Below are 14,989 nucleotides of genomic sequence, written 5' to 3'. Positions count from 1 at the left end.
GTACGGCCTCATCAGAAGCTTGGCCTGGAAATGGGTAGGACAGTGCCTGCCGTCACCAGTCTGCTGATGGAAGGTGGTTTGCAGGTTTACCCGCTGTGGAAGACAATTGTATGGCTGTTGTGAGTTCACACGTGTGTCCTGAGAGAGTGCAGTCTTGAATTCCCTTCACCCTAGTCCTGTGGCTGCTGGTCCTTATATTCCACATCATCAGTACCTCCGTATCCATGCCAGCTCCTTCCTCACTTCTCTCCCTCCCTACCTCCTCCCTGTTCATCTCTCTCTGCCCATTTCAAACCCAACCTGTTTTACCACCGTGCAGCTCCACAAATTTAGTATACCATTTCACACCCCGATACCCTCCCTATACCATTTCACACCCCGATACCCTCCCTTCGGGCCCTGTCCCTACACACAGCACTCAGCCAAGCTGAAATGAACCAGCTCCCGCTCATTTTCTAAAACAGCTCTAGGAGCACTCTGCTTCTCCTTCCAGTGCCAGCCACTGCCTTCCTTGGTTGCCTGCTCCATCCTAAGTCATACATGCAGAGTTTAGTCCATGTCACTCATTGAATGTGTATGTATACTTTACCTTCTTTGTCATATTTATAGCAGTTTCCCGCCATAAGGCTTAAGATCAGGAGCATATCCATCAATATGGACCTAGAGTGATAATACTCAGTTCACATCAGAAACAAACAAAAAACCCAACTTGGTGCCCACAAGAGTCTGAGCTCATGAGGGGACCACACCCATTCTTTCAACCATAGGATCATCATGCTGTAATCCAAACCTACAAGCTTGGCGATCCTGAAATATCCTTAGGTAGAATATTGACTCACAGCTCTCAGTTCAACTATTCAGACCCGTTACGGGTAGCAATGCTAGGGCTAACGAAGATGGCTACTCTGGATAATGCAGTGTCCTAGTATCAGTTTGAAAGCCATTGGCCTTGTCTACTGACTGCAGCTCAGTCTCTGCCTGTGGCTCTGAAGCCTGGGACAAGAGGAATAATCTTCTCCTGAGGGTCAGGCATACCCTGGGTCCATCACTGTTGTCCTGGGGAAAATTGTGCGAACAAAGATGGCTGCTTTGCGTACACAACATGGGCCTTGATTTGAAGAAAATGATCATACTCAAACACCATTGACATAGGATTTGATTTCCTGCCATGAAATTAGTGTCCATAAATACTGGTGTAAATGATGTTATTTTGACACCACCCCCAGTGTTGTATGTTTTAGGATTTTACAGACAGTCTATAAAGGACCTTGCACTGTCAGATTAGCAAAGGGAAGAGGTGATCCTAACAACAATCACTAGAGTCAAACACAGATGTGGCTACACTGACACCAACATTAAACTGAAGGTTTTAAATCCATATATTGAGGAAAAACTGAACGTGTATGATGTACACTCAATAAATTAAGAAAAGACATGTCACCCAAACAAATCAGCAACATGGAATTTAAACCGCAGGCATTGGTGTTTGTTCTATTATTCCATTATAAAGAAAAGATCTGATTTTTTTTTCCTTTTTCTTTTTTTCGGAGTTGGGGACCGAACCCAGGGCCTTGTGCTTGCTAGGCAAGCGCTCTACCACTGAGCTAAATCCCCAACCCATAAAGATCTGATTTTTAACACGTCACATTTTGCTGATGGCATTTTTGGGTGTTTTCATTTGTTCTAATTTTGTTAACCAAAATTAATTTTTAATAAATAAAGACCAATACACATTCATTTTGATTACTTTTTAAATGCCTACAATTTGAAATACTTTTGTTATAGCTTTTCATTTGGGAATGGAGGAACCAACATTCAGATCATAGCAGTATCCGCTTTTTCCAGCTGCGGGGTCCATTTAAAGATTCTCCTGAGCTGGCAAGGCAGGGGACTGGTCATTATGGTAATATCTTACCAGAGTCCATCCTGACTTTCTGGATAACTCATGACTGGAGCAGAGTGCAAGCCATTCAGCTGTTCCCCTTGTGTCTTTGAAGGATTTTCCCTGAGTCTCTCCGATGGCTGATGGCTACCCAGCAGTTTGAGTCAGCAAAGAAGTTGATCCTGTACCTTACACAGAAGAACTGTGTGAGCCCTGAGAGCGATATCAAGGGAGTGATGCCAGGTAAATACAATGCACTAGTCTGGGAGCCCGAGGGTAAGTATGATGCTCTGGCCAGGGAGCCTGAAGGATGTTTTTGTCCTGAATAACTGTCCTGGCTAATGTTGGGTCTATACTCCTGTGTCTGTGTGGTTTGCAAGGGTTTGGGAAGGTAACAGTAGCTGCTATAATCTGGGAGTGAAAATAAACTGAAGTTCTCTCCACTTTGTGGGAGCTGGTTTCTTTCATAATCAAGTTGAACACGGTATCATGTTCCTTGCAGCCCATACAAAGCCAGAAGCAGGATGCGAGTTGGGTGCACACCTGATCTTTATCAGCTCTATTGGCTTTGTGGAGCCCAGTGCCTCCTTTCCCTGAGTGCCTACCAGGTTTAAAGCCTTGGCTCAGGGTTCGGATGGTTTGAGTGACCTCTCTTCTTGAGCATGATCTTCAAAGGGCTGCCATTGTCTATTTATGGCCGTGACCTATTTGTTGGTCAAGGGAAGAAATGGAAGCATGAACTATTTTTGTGCTGTGGTTCAGATCCATAGAATTCTTGTGAATCAGGGCATCAGCAGAAGCTAAGTGGGGCTTTCAAGCTGGGAGCCTGTAAATGGCACCAGGAAGTTCTTCACAGCCAGGTTTCTGAATCCTCCCTGACATGCCAAGATCCTGACCTTGTAGATCTGAAAGAAACCCTAGGAACGTGCACTATTACTGAGCTCTGAAAAAGATTCTAATGCAAGGGACCTGGAGAGTCCCTTTGGAAAACAGCAGCCTTCCATGTTAACCTGAAGACCTGTATGCTTTGTAAAATCCCCTAGGAATGTATAGTGTGTGTGGAGGGGGGCAGGGAGAGGGAGGGAGGGAGGATGGAAGAATGAATGACTTGACTGTAATGAAAATCATTTGATGATCATTCATTCATTCATGACAAAGACATTTATTAAGCACCTGTTAGCACTCAACACTATGGCGAACAAAGAAGGAGGCAGGCTAGGCTGGACGCTGAAGGAGCTCCCAGATGGGGTACATACAGAGAGGAGGTCCTCAATGCACACTTAACAGGAGGGGAAAGTGCTAAAGAGGAAAGGTGGAGGGTGAAGGCTGCAGTCAAAGTGACTACGGAAGCCTGGCTTTCAGACAAGTGTGCCATGCGGGAGAAGTGCCCTGCTGGTCCCCATTTTCACTGGAGAGGGTGTGAGCCTCCTCAATCTTGAAAGGTCTTGGCACCCTTGGCTTCTTACTGGACAAAGATGTGGGGGCACAACAAGGGCAGTGTAACCTATCTTTCCCTGTGCCCAGGACACACCGCTGAGCCACAACCGCTTGCTAGGTGAGATGTGATTTACACAAATCCTTTAGCTCAGGCAGGAAAAGTCTGGTCAACCAAAAGCTCTGAATTCCCTGGAATGAAGGATGCAAGCCATGGCTGGTCTTCTTGAAGAGTACTGAATGCTGGCTTTTCAGAGGGCCATCCTAGGCCCCCTTTCTCAGTAGCAGTGACAGTAAACAAGACAATATATGACATTTATGTGCCACTCCCCTTCCAAGTGATGTGCAAAGATCAACTCATTCATAATGTTGCATCCTATATGTGGTATGCACATGGACACCTTTCTTCAAAGCCGTGCATTACAAGGGATGCTACGGTGCTCCTTGTCTACAGATTAAGAAACCATGGCACAGATGACTGGGCTGTTTTACCAGAGATCAGTTAGCTACTAAGTACTAGTGGAATGGAGTCGAACCCGGAACTCGCACTGAAGTGGCTTCACTGGCTGCTGAGAAGCGGGTGAGGACCCTGAGACATGTGGGAAAGGATGCTGTCAAGGAACTTTTTGGGCCAGGATGGCCTGGTTTGGACTATCACATAGCTTCCGTGCAACAAGCTTCCGTTCTCAAGTCTTATTGTACGTTTGTTGCTGGCCTCCTAATTAAATCGCCACCCTCCTCTTCTTTCAGGTTAAAATATTATCTGGGAAAGGCGTGTTTTCTCAATCTTAATGACACTGATTCATGTCCCTATTTTTGGAAAGTGATATTAGCTCACCTCTGCTCCTGTTGCTTTGCTTGTGAGTTTGTTTGGTGTTTACTTCTCTTCTGTGTCCCAGGCTGGTGGCCGGACAAGAGGTGATTTGAACCCCTTGGTGACTAACAAAGAGGAGAAAGGCTTCACTCTTAACCAGGATATGTCATCATTAGTGTAGTCCTTGTGGGACGCTTATTCACCCTGGCTCTCTATGCCCCACCCCACTGTCAGATGCATTTAGACAACAGTGTGCAAAACTGTCCAGCACTTGTAGTAAGTCTATCTTCTCTGGAACTGCCAACTTCCTGAGCTCAGAATTGCTTCTCCACCATAGTCATCAAGTTCCTGGGCTCCTCTTACCCAGCTTCTTCTCAGTCGTACTCACCTCTCTGCCCTCCCCTCCTCCACCAGCAGTCCAGGAACAAATACAGTCACTTCATCACCTGCTCAGGGCCTCAAGGAAGACCCCACTTACATATAGATTTAGAAACCCTACCTAATGTCTACCTCCCCCAGGCCTCTGGTCTCTATTGGATCCCCATGTTCTTCCTCCCCATAGACCTCACCTCAGAAAAGTCTCATTCTCTCAGACCCATTCTCCCATCCTCGAGGCTAGCTCCTCAAGTCCAGCTCAGCCGGGATACTCTAAACACCCCGGTCTCAGCTGCAAACAGGAGTTTCTCAGTATTAACGTCTACACCAGAGTCTGCCGCAGAGCCCAGGCTGTACCTCAAAGGAGACCTGTGGCCAGCAGCATCTCTTGAATATTCATGACATACAGGAATCCAGGGCTTCTACGGCAGAGAAGAGGCAGGACTGTTCCTTAGGGTGCCTCTTGCCAAAAGAGTGCCTTAGGCTGGGATGTAATAATGAGTGAGGGGCCTCATGCCCATTAAAGCATGCTAGTCTTGGCCTCATGCTAAAAGAAAACCTGATCTCCCAAGATTTCCCATTTCTATTCTTTTAACGCTGTCTTCAGTTTTTATTTGAGCGTAAGCGATGGTCTTAGGGATGTGTGCACCCAAATTAGACACTTGTGAATTAGACACTGGGGTGTGTTCCCAAATGTCCTTCTCGCAGTGTCAGGATAGGCCAAGGATGGCAGCTCTCCTTCCCAGGCGTGACTCAAAATTTTGAACATTTGCAGTGGATGTAAAGACTCTGCTGCTTCTGTGTTGTCTCTAGCCCACAGAAAAGAAAGGAAGACCAACTAACCTGTGCCAGAGGCCTGCTTAGCCCCTTGCTTTAAGTGATAGTGGGACCAGTCAAGCGACATGGGACAGAGACTGGAAGGCACAAGCAAACCTCCTGAGAATGTGCCATCCTTCTCAAAGCCTCATGGGGGAGGGAAAGGCTAACTCGCCTTGTTTTATAGGTGGGCAATGAGGCCTGGAGAGGTTGAGCAGTGAGTTCCTACTTCCAAGATACTCCCAGGGAAGGAGCTTATTGAAGGGTCACCCAATGGAGAAAGATCACATGTATGACCTTTTTCTCCTCACAGAGAGCAGTATGCAGGGAGCAGGGAGCAGGAGTTATCTGACCTCTGTGGGTCGCCTCACTGGGGAAGCAATCCAAAAGTTGATTCTGGCCCAAGGCTCTTAGAGTCTGACCCAAGGCTCTCAGTCTCAGGGAGGCTGCCCAAGGTGTGCTTCCATGACCTTCTCTCTGTGGTGCCTTGAGAAGATACTGAGGGACACTGTCTCCTGCATCCAGGGCTCCGAGCATGCACGCCAGCCCCGCCATATCCTCAGGCATGTGCTAGGACTGCCCTTCATGGTGCCTGACTTTAGACAGGCTCAGATTCCCCCTATAAATACAGATCTACTATAAGATCTAATTTAGAAAACAGGAAAAGATTAATAACAATTAATAACAAAACCTAGAGTAATTATGACAATATGATTTATGAATTTCTCATTTCTGGAATTCCTCATTTAATATTTCCAGGCCAGAGATAGCCTTAGAAAGCTGAGACCTCCATTCCTCTGGGCAGTTTTTTCAAGGAGGTTAAAAAGAAACAGAGCTGAGCTTCTTCCCAAGCAAGGGGAGCCTCACTGCTCCCAGACCCAGGGCACTGACCACAGAGGTCAAGGAAATGTGGGGCAGGGCTTGACACACCTGATTTGCCAACATTAAGTCTGCCTCAGTTTGACATTCTGACAGCACTGAGCCCATGCTCCTGTCTTACCAGCTGCCTGGTATCGATTTGCTTTTATTTCTTAGTGCAAGAAGTTTGGGGCAGTTCCTAGGTTTCCACTCAATAGCTGGAGAAAGAGAACTCCTTATTTCCAGTGACCTCACAGGGTCTCAGGAGCTAGCTAATGCTTCCTACAATTTGTATGTGGGTTTCATCCCAGAAGACAACACATGGAGCAGCAGAGGTTGATGTTGTTGATGATAGGCCAGTGCTGTGAGTAACAGAGACCCCGACAAAACATCAATCGAGCTGGGAAAGTTAATTTAATTCCCTTTAGGATAATACAATTATGGCTGTAGACTACAGTCAATTCTTAGACTGGGCTCTAGGGTTTAATGCTATTTAAAAACAAAACAAAACCAAACCTTCAGGTTGTAATGCAATTGCTATAGCTTCTTTAACATACTATTTCATCCGCAATAATACATCACCAGTTACATACAGACCACCAGGCTCTGAAGGCTGCCTCTGTCTCTGTTCCCACAGACATTTTTAAATTTTTCAATGTCTTGTTTTGGAACTATTTCATGTATACAGGAAAGTTAAGACAGTACAGAACTTTTCTATACTCCCGATAATGTCTAATGTTATCATTAGACATTACTTTTGACAAATTTTCAAAACTAAGAAACTGGACACATGTATACACTGTTGTTAGCCAAGTGCCAGACGCTACTCAGTGTTCCCACTCTATCACTGGCCTCTCGTGCTCCAGGATTCTGTGCTGTTTGCCATTACCTTGCCACTGTCTTCTCTGGTCAGGCATAAGGACACTGGCTCCTTGTTGACTCTAGGAAGCATCCTTCCTGTTTTAGTTTCTAAGGAGGGAATCACTCCATGAGGACATGAGAGCTCGCAGGAAGAAGGGCCCAGAAGGCCGAGTGTGAGTACTGCTCTCGGGGACAGCCCCACAGCATCTTCCTCCGAGAGTGTTTCCCATGTTCTGATCTTCACTGTTAGATTAGACCAGCCCTAGGACTTGAGTAAATTCCCAGCAAGGTTGGGAGCGCTTACCCTGGAGCACTTTTGACTAGGGTGACTGGCAGAGCTGGGATGAGCCTCACAAGGGCTTCAGTCATCCTATAGTTTCAGTTGATCACATCTCTAGGCCAAACACATTGTCCAACTTGTTCTAGGAATGGAGCCTAGGACTTCATGCCTCCTAAGCACTGAGCTATACCCCATTCCCCAAAGAATTTCAACACACACACACACACACACACACACACACACACACACACACACGTTTACATCCTCTAAGGACAGTTGTGGGTAGCTTCAATCCTAAGACATCCTGTCCCCCTAAGATTGAGGTACATATGAACCTGTAGCTTTGCAGACTTATGAGCTGTGAGTGACATAGGTAAATGCAGTTTCTAGCAGAAAGAAACCACTTTCTGTGTGCAGGACCTAATTTAGGCCTCAGCAACCTAGACTCCCATCATGGAGTGATGTGGCCAGGCAAAATGAATGGAGCTAGGCCAGAAAGCCTAGACTCTTCTCCTGGGTTAAAGGCAAAAGGCTTTCTCTTCGTTGCATGGTCCTGGATGGGGAAATCAAAGCTGTGTTTTAGCTGTGTCTGGAACCTTCCATCCTGCTCATGCTCACGAATCTGTCTCTTACAGAGCTAGAGAAGGAGCTTTCACGGAGGCCCAAGAAGGTGTGCATCGTGAAGGTGGTGGGGACAAGGAACCTGTGGAAAAACATCGTGGTTCTCTGTGTGAACTCGTAAGTCATGGGAAACTCAGGTAGTCAGATCCAGACAGACCCTGCTTCCACCCCTTGATGAACTCCGAATCCCAGCTGCCCTGTGCCCACTTGTCTCAACCTGTCTCTATGAAAGAGGCCCTAGAAGTATCTGGGGATGATTGGAGGATGGCAGGACCCAACAACATCTACCACTTCATCAGGAAGCCTTAGGCAGCCAGCACCGAGCATTGCCCTCAGCCCAGCCTCCTGCCCCATGCCAGTGTACTGGATGGTTTGAGAGCTCCTAGGGCATTGAGCATAAAGGAAATCAGGAGGCCTGGTGAAGTCCTGCACATATCCATGTCCACAGAAACTACCCTCCCTCCCTCCCTCTCGCAAAAAAAATTTTTTTTTCCAGAGCTGAGGACCGAACCCAGGGCCTTGTGCTTGCTAGGCAAGCGCTCTACCACTGAGCTAAATCCCCAACCCCTTGGGTTTTTTTTTTTTGTTTTTTTTTTTTTTTTTTTTTCCTCTCGCAAAAATTTAAAGTGACTGTCATGACCTCCTTCATCCTAGTTCTAGGAACCCTGAGAAGATGGCCTCATCTTATGCCTCTTATACTAGGAGAAGTTCTCAAGGTTGGGGTTCCTGGCAATGTCGGAGAGGGTGGCTGATTGATTCCATGGGGCCTTGGCCAAGGCCTCCACCCTGGCTCTAAAGAACTGTTCTCCTTACATTCAACCAGCTTGGGCTACCTGATTAGCCTACCTGCCCAGAGGGCAGCTGCAGTCAGGGACAGGTTGCCTGAATGCAGAGCAAGAGCGCAGGCCCCCTCAGGAGGCCTCTTCCTACAGCTCTGTGGCTCAAGTAGTCTCATGGTAGCCCCGGTCCCAGGACTGGGTGTGTACCTGGAAGTCTTACCTCACAGCTCCACAACCTCATCCTCCCCAACTTCACAAAGTGGACTATTGAGTAGAAGTCATCTGGGAGGAGGGGTTTAGACTGTGTGTGTGTGTGTGTGTGTGTGTGTGTGTGTGTGTGTGTGTGTGTGTGTGTGTGTGAAGTCTCAGGGCTGCCTTCAAGTAAAGAGGCTAGAATTGCAGCCCCCATTCTTTACATTTCTCCTGTTAGAACAGCTTGGTGAAATCAACAATTCCGAGGGACCCAATTCAGTTTCACTTTGGAGGTACAAAGGTTTCACTACCCATTAACAAAAGAGTGAAGATCTAATCAAGGTCAGACCCTACAGCACTTATCCCCTGCAGGAGATCTATCTATCTAGAGGGTAGACCCAGGCCCTCAGTCCTCTCCTTCCTACCAGCTCTGGCATGATGGTCATCACTCCACTGTCCACTCTCAGGGAGGGTCTAGCTAGCACTGTTCGTATCAATAGAAAGACTTTGCTAACTTTTATGTTGCAAAAACAAAAATTCACAGAATCAGGGATAAATGAGATGAGTTTCCAGTTTTATGATTCTTGTGGGACAAAGGGATGAACACCCCTATTTTGTAATCATCTGTTGTGCTTAGAGTTCATTTCTCCGAGTACAAAAGGTGATCACTGTGAGCGGCAGTTTGCCAGGAAGGAAGGAGGCTCATGTGGGAGCCCAGGAAACTGAAGCACTTGAATCTATGGCTGGACTATAAAACAGTTACACGGAAAAGCTGGGCTCTTTACAGAGGATCGTGCAGGAGAGTCACATCCAGCTGACTAAAGGTAGCTTCTCTCTGCAAGGGGCAGGGCCTGTTGCCACTAATCTTAGTAGAAAAGGACCTAGATTTCCCTGCTGCATAAGAGGGAAGTTGCAGGGTGGGTAGATCCAGGATGGGTGGGAACTAAGAGTGAATGGGTTCTCGTGCACTCCGGGCATTTCATAGGAGCTTGTCCTTGAAACTTTTCAAAGCCCTAGAAGTACTTGTCTGAGCATCAGGAGGCTCCAAGGTGTGTTCCACCACATTGTCATTCCTGTTGTCCAAGGCATGGCAGGATATACGTTGCCCAGGAAGTTTATATGCTCACACGGGGCAGCAAGGAGATGGACCTAGTGTCTCTATTTGGCCTGGCATCTGCCTGGTTTTTCCTCCTAGCTTGGTTACATGAGAACCAGTATGAATAAATAGGTAGTTTTCTGGATGGATCCCAATTTTTCAGCACTCTGAATACTCAGAAAAGGAAGCAGAAACCTTGACAGGCAATGTGATTTGGAGGCAGTCACCAATCAACCAAGATATGCCCTGTACCTGCTGCTGGTCTGCCAAGTGGATACGACCATGTTCTTGTGCTGACATTAGAGTAAATCCGTACAAAGAAGGTGCTTTTGTCCTACACCCTCGGTGAACAAAGAACCTCAGGGTTGTTTCTTTGCATTTAACTCTCTTCTTGGGTCCACATGTAGTCACAGCATGGTTTCCTCCCACGTGTAAAATGCTTCTCTATCTCTTGGTCATCTCTAGGAGACCAGGGAGCCTCTGATCTCAGGGCATGCTGCCCAGCTTCTTAGTGTGTCTATGTCTCCTGCAGGCTGACAGGGTACGGGATCCACCACTGCTTTGCAAGAAGCATGATGGGCCACGAGGTGAAGGTTCCGCTCCTGGAGAACTTCTACGCTGACTACTATACCATGGCCAGCATCGCACTGGCCTCCTGCCTCGCCATGTGTCTGGTGGTCAGGTTCCTCGGGCGCAGGGGAGGGCTGCTGCTCTTCATGATCCTCACTGCCCTAGCCTCACTTCTACAGCTTGGGCTCCTCAACTGTGAGTAGGCTGGAAAAGGGAGGCAAGGCAAGGGTGCTGGGGAAGGGGAGCTGGCATAATACCAGAGAACTTGGCAGGCACAGCAGCTTTCTGTTTCTGTAACAAAATACCCAAGACAATCAGTTTAAAGAGAAGGAAGGTCTGTTTGGCTTACAGATTTGGAGTTTTCAAGCAGTCCATGGTTTGTTGACACGCTGAAGCCTGTAGCAGGACAACATATCATGAAAGGGGCGTATGGCAGAGGAATCCATTCACTTTGTGGCATGTAAAAAGAAGAAAGGGATCCAGAGTACTAATATCCTCTTTGAGAGCATACCTCTAAGTGCGTGACTCTGCACCCAGGAGGCCACACTTTCTAAAGGTCTGCTTCCCCGTACCGCTGTGGATGGAGACCAAGTCTCCAATGGCCACGCAACATATGGCCTTTGGGGGACTTTAAAGATTGGAGCTATAATAGAAGGACTAGATGAGACTCGAGAAAACTTTTCTATGACCTGAGTGGTCATTCTGCTTTGTTTTGTCTTTTTTTTTTTTTTTCCTTTTTTTCGGAGCTGGGGACTGAACCCAGGGCCTTGAGCTTGCTAGGCAAGTGCTCTACCACTGAGCTAAATCCCCAACCCGTTTTGTTTTGCTTTGTTTTGTCTTTTTTTTTTTCTGAGTGGTCATTCTGAAATTGATAGCCACAAGAACTTGCTTCAGGAAGGATGGAATTTTAGTAGAACATATTGTCCTCTGCCTCTGAGAACTGCTAGGCCTCTCCTCTTCCTCCTACCCACAGGCCTATGGTCTCAAATAAGAGCTCTCTGGATGCACTGTAACTCCCCAGTATACCAAGCTTGTATGTCCCTATAAACATGGCTGCACTATGGGTAGAGCATTCGTGTGCTTCTGACATAAGGAGGACAGACATGTCCTTCTACTGCAATAGGGAGAAAGTCTGGACATTCTTGTGTGGGACACAGTTTTTCTATTGATATTCTCAAATTTATCATTTATCAAAGTATTCTGTAAAGGTCACATAACACCTTACACTAATCTAGAGAACCCATTTAGTCCTCCATAAGCCTCTGTACAATCCTCATAAACAACCACTGCCTCCTCCTGACCTGCCCAGAGCACAATGTGAACACTGGCATCTTCTCACGCCAGACCCCTTCCCTGGGACAGGCTCAGGACACTGCTGGAGAATGGGTACCTCTTTGGAGGAAAGCTTACACCAACTGCAGAGTGAGACTTACCTTCTGTCCCTTGTACCACAAGTCACAACAGCCTTGGTGCATACTGGGTTATAGAAGAACCAGTTTCAAAAGCAGGTGGTTTTCCTTACTTAAGTGGGTGTACACCATGCTGAGCAATAACCAAGATAAAAAAAATTGTAGCCAGGCAATAACCAAGATAAAAAATTTGTAGCCATTCTCTATCTCCCTGGGTAAACATTGTCTAGTTGACCTTTCAGAAAATTTCTGTCCAGCTGACTCAGTTGAGACACATGTGGCAGGGTACCTCAGCTCCCAGAGTGTCCCACCTGCCCTTTTTGGCATTAACAGGAATGCCACAGGGCCTCCGAGCAATGGGCAAGTAGCCGTGCTCAGAGTCGGGTTTGGGGGAGCATAAATGTGGCCTGACAGGCCTGCTCACAGTGTGCAGTACCCCTTGGCACACAGCAGGAGTACAACTCGAATAACTTTCGATGCAGAGACGCTCCGCTTAGGTCTGCTTGGACCCTTTCTGCAGGATTGTGTTGTCTTCCAGACCCCATGGCCAATAGATCCTTAGCCCTCCTCTCATCACACAAAAAGGTCTTTGTTTAGTCCAGTGTGAATTCTACTGCCCAAGCAGCCATCACCAACCCAGACTTAAGAGGAAGTTCACTTAGAAACAGGTCATGTGGGAGCACTCAGCAGCTGTTCTATACCTAACAAGCCTTCTCCCTCTCTCCCACTCTCGTTACCTGTGTATGTGGGTGTATCCATCCCATGGTTCCAGTGATCGGCAAATACAGCCAGCATCCAGACTCAGGTGAGTACTGAACACTTGTCCTTGTGCTTCCTTGATTTTTATTACGTCCACACAAGATTTGCCACAAGGACTCACCAACCGGTTTCCGTTTCCTCTCTTTCTTCCACTCTTTGCCCTTCAAGAATTGCAGCTGAAGTTGGCCGTAGGTTGGACACTATAAGCATATATTTGTATTCTCTGTCCCCATCTGTGCTAGAGAAAGCAACTCGTGTCTCCCTGGTTTTATGCAGCTTGGCATGCATGTCCTCCCAGTCCCCCTATCCAGCACCAGTGCTGTTTGTCCTTGGACAGCAGCTTGTCAGAATGAGAAGGCAGGAGGGTTGGGGCTTGGTCGTCTGTGCTATAGGGAGAGCCATTATCTCCTCATGACTCATGCAAGCTTGCCGCTCTCCAACTGGGGAACAGCAGAGGTGCTGCCCTATACCCCATGCTGCTATGAAACCTGCCTGTCCCAACCAAACCCATGCCACCAGTGCCCATGACAGCACTTGCCCTCCATGCAGCCCTGAGAGAAACTGAGCCAAGCTAAGAAGTGCAGCTCCCACGCATGCCAAAACACTGTGCACGGCACTGCCTCATGCTAGCAAGGATCCAGTGCCACCTGTAGGCATAGGGACTGCTGAGTGCTTTCCCTCCCTGAGGGACTATGAATTATTCCATTTGGGTCATGTGTGGTTTTGTATCAGCATTGACTCTGGATTGGGTGGGGCCACCCTGAGGTTGCAGTCTGGAATCCAGGGAAGATAGCACCTCAACACTGTGGCAACGGGAGCACCTTAGCCTGCCTGGCATGGCTTCTGGCTGAGGAATTCTACAGGCCACTGTGAGCTCAGCATGCTTGGTGTCTAAGGCACTAACAGATGCCAACAGAAGAATGCTTAAAGGGTTCCAGGCTCCTAGGCCTAGAGGACTGCCCACCCAGAGGCCACTGCATGCCCAACTGCATTGGGAACTAGTCATTGGGGAGGAGGGAGCTCCTGGGATATCCCAGGCTTCCCTTCCCCATCCTTGTTCCAGCTCACCCCTTGCCTGCTTCTGTTCTCTTCCCTTTTTCTCCTTCCAACCTCACGGTCCCCTTCTTTGCATTCTCCTGCAGGGATGAGTGACAGCGTCAAGGACAAGTTCTCCATTGCGTTTTCCATCGTGGGAATGTTCGCATCCCATGCGGTGGGCAGCCTCAGTGTGTTCTTCTGTGCGGAGATCACGCCCACAGTGATAAGGTGGGTGATGGGATAATGTGGGTCCGTATTCTCAGATCTCAAGATTTGCCCTTGTCTACAGAGGCCTGTGTGTAAGGGACCGTCCTCAGTTCTGCCCCACCTTGGCTGCCAGACCAGGGTGTGGTGGTGGCACGCAGGGCATGACGGCTGCCTGACTCACAGTCTGATGATCAGCTCCACCCTGACTCCTAAGGTCAGGTGGAAACGTAACCCTAGGTCCCACAGAGACAGTTACCAGAGGTGTGGAGACAGGGGACTGCTTAAGGTACAAGAAACATGACAAGGAATAGAAAGATCAGTAAATCACTCTTGCCAGGGTCCACTGAGAGACTCAGGAACAAGCAAATTTTAAAAAGGTATACACGTCCCCTATAATCCTAGATTCTCGGGAGGCTGAGGCAGGAGAGTGGAGACTTCTGAGCCAGCATGGCCTACACAGCGAGACCCCATTTCAACAAAAGGTGAAGGCAGCGGGTGTAGTTCAGTTGTTTGTCTAGCACGCACACAGCCCTGGGTTCTAGCCCTAGCACCCTATAACTGGATGTGGCGCACATGCCTGGAATCCCATCGCCTGAGAGGTAGAAGCAGAAGGCTCAGATAAGGTCATCCTAGGTCGTACCAAAAAATATTGAAAAGGTACAAGGTTACACAGAACCCTTTTTCTTCCCGTCCGAAGAAACTGATCACTAATCCAAAATCGTGTAGATGATTTAGTTAAGAAAAGCAAAAACAAACAAACAAACAACAACAAAAAACAAGGTAAGACAGCACCCTAGACCTAGAAGAAGTTGTCTTTCCCTCAAACCTTCCTACAAGGTCTTAAGTGTTTGTAAAGTGAGATTATTATCCCTGAGTGGTGGCCCCTGAGGCACAGCATTTAATCCCACTGTGATTGTATTATAGTAAAAATTATATTAGAAAGAACGTCACTCACCTGCATCCCTCTACCAGATCCCTCTTCCTAACACAGGTTGAAT

At 47.6% G+C, this 14,989-nt stretch overlaps 1 protein-coding gene across 2 annotated transcripts in view; it reads left to right on the top strand.

Moving 5' to 3' along the window:
- The window catches only part of Slc22a23 (solute carrier family 22 member 23), a 168,040-nt gene that overhangs the window by 140,527 nt on the left and 12,524 nt on the right, over positions 1–14,989 (top strand). The window contains exons 6-11 of one of the 2 annotated variants that reach the window (XM_032884405.1): positions 1,998–2,125; positions 7,956–8,058; positions 10,541–10,773; positions 12,760–12,792; positions 12,915–12,938; positions 13,889–14,012. In XM_032884405.1, coding sequence (XP_032740296.1) covers positions 1,998–2,125; positions 7,956–8,058; positions 10,541–10,773; positions 12,760–12,792; positions 12,915–12,938; positions 13,889–14,012 — 645 coding nt within the window. The remainder of the gene's footprint in view (positions 1–1,997; positions 2,126–7,955; positions 8,059–10,540; positions 10,774–12,759; positions 12,793–12,914; positions 12,939–13,888; positions 14,013–14,989) is intronic. The other variant, XM_032884406.1, reaches the window with a different exon arrangement.

The sequence above is a fragment of the Rattus rattus genome, chromosome 14 (genome assembly GCF_011064425.1).
Source record: "Rattus rattus isolate New Zealand chromosome 14, Rrattus_CSIRO_v1, whole genome shotgun sequence".
NCBI classification, from domain to species: Eukaryota; Metazoa; Chordata; class Mammalia; order Rodentia; family Muridae; genus Rattus; species Rattus rattus.
Note: the sequence above shows the minus strand (reverse complement) of the source record. Positions and strands in the feature narration are given on the sequence as shown.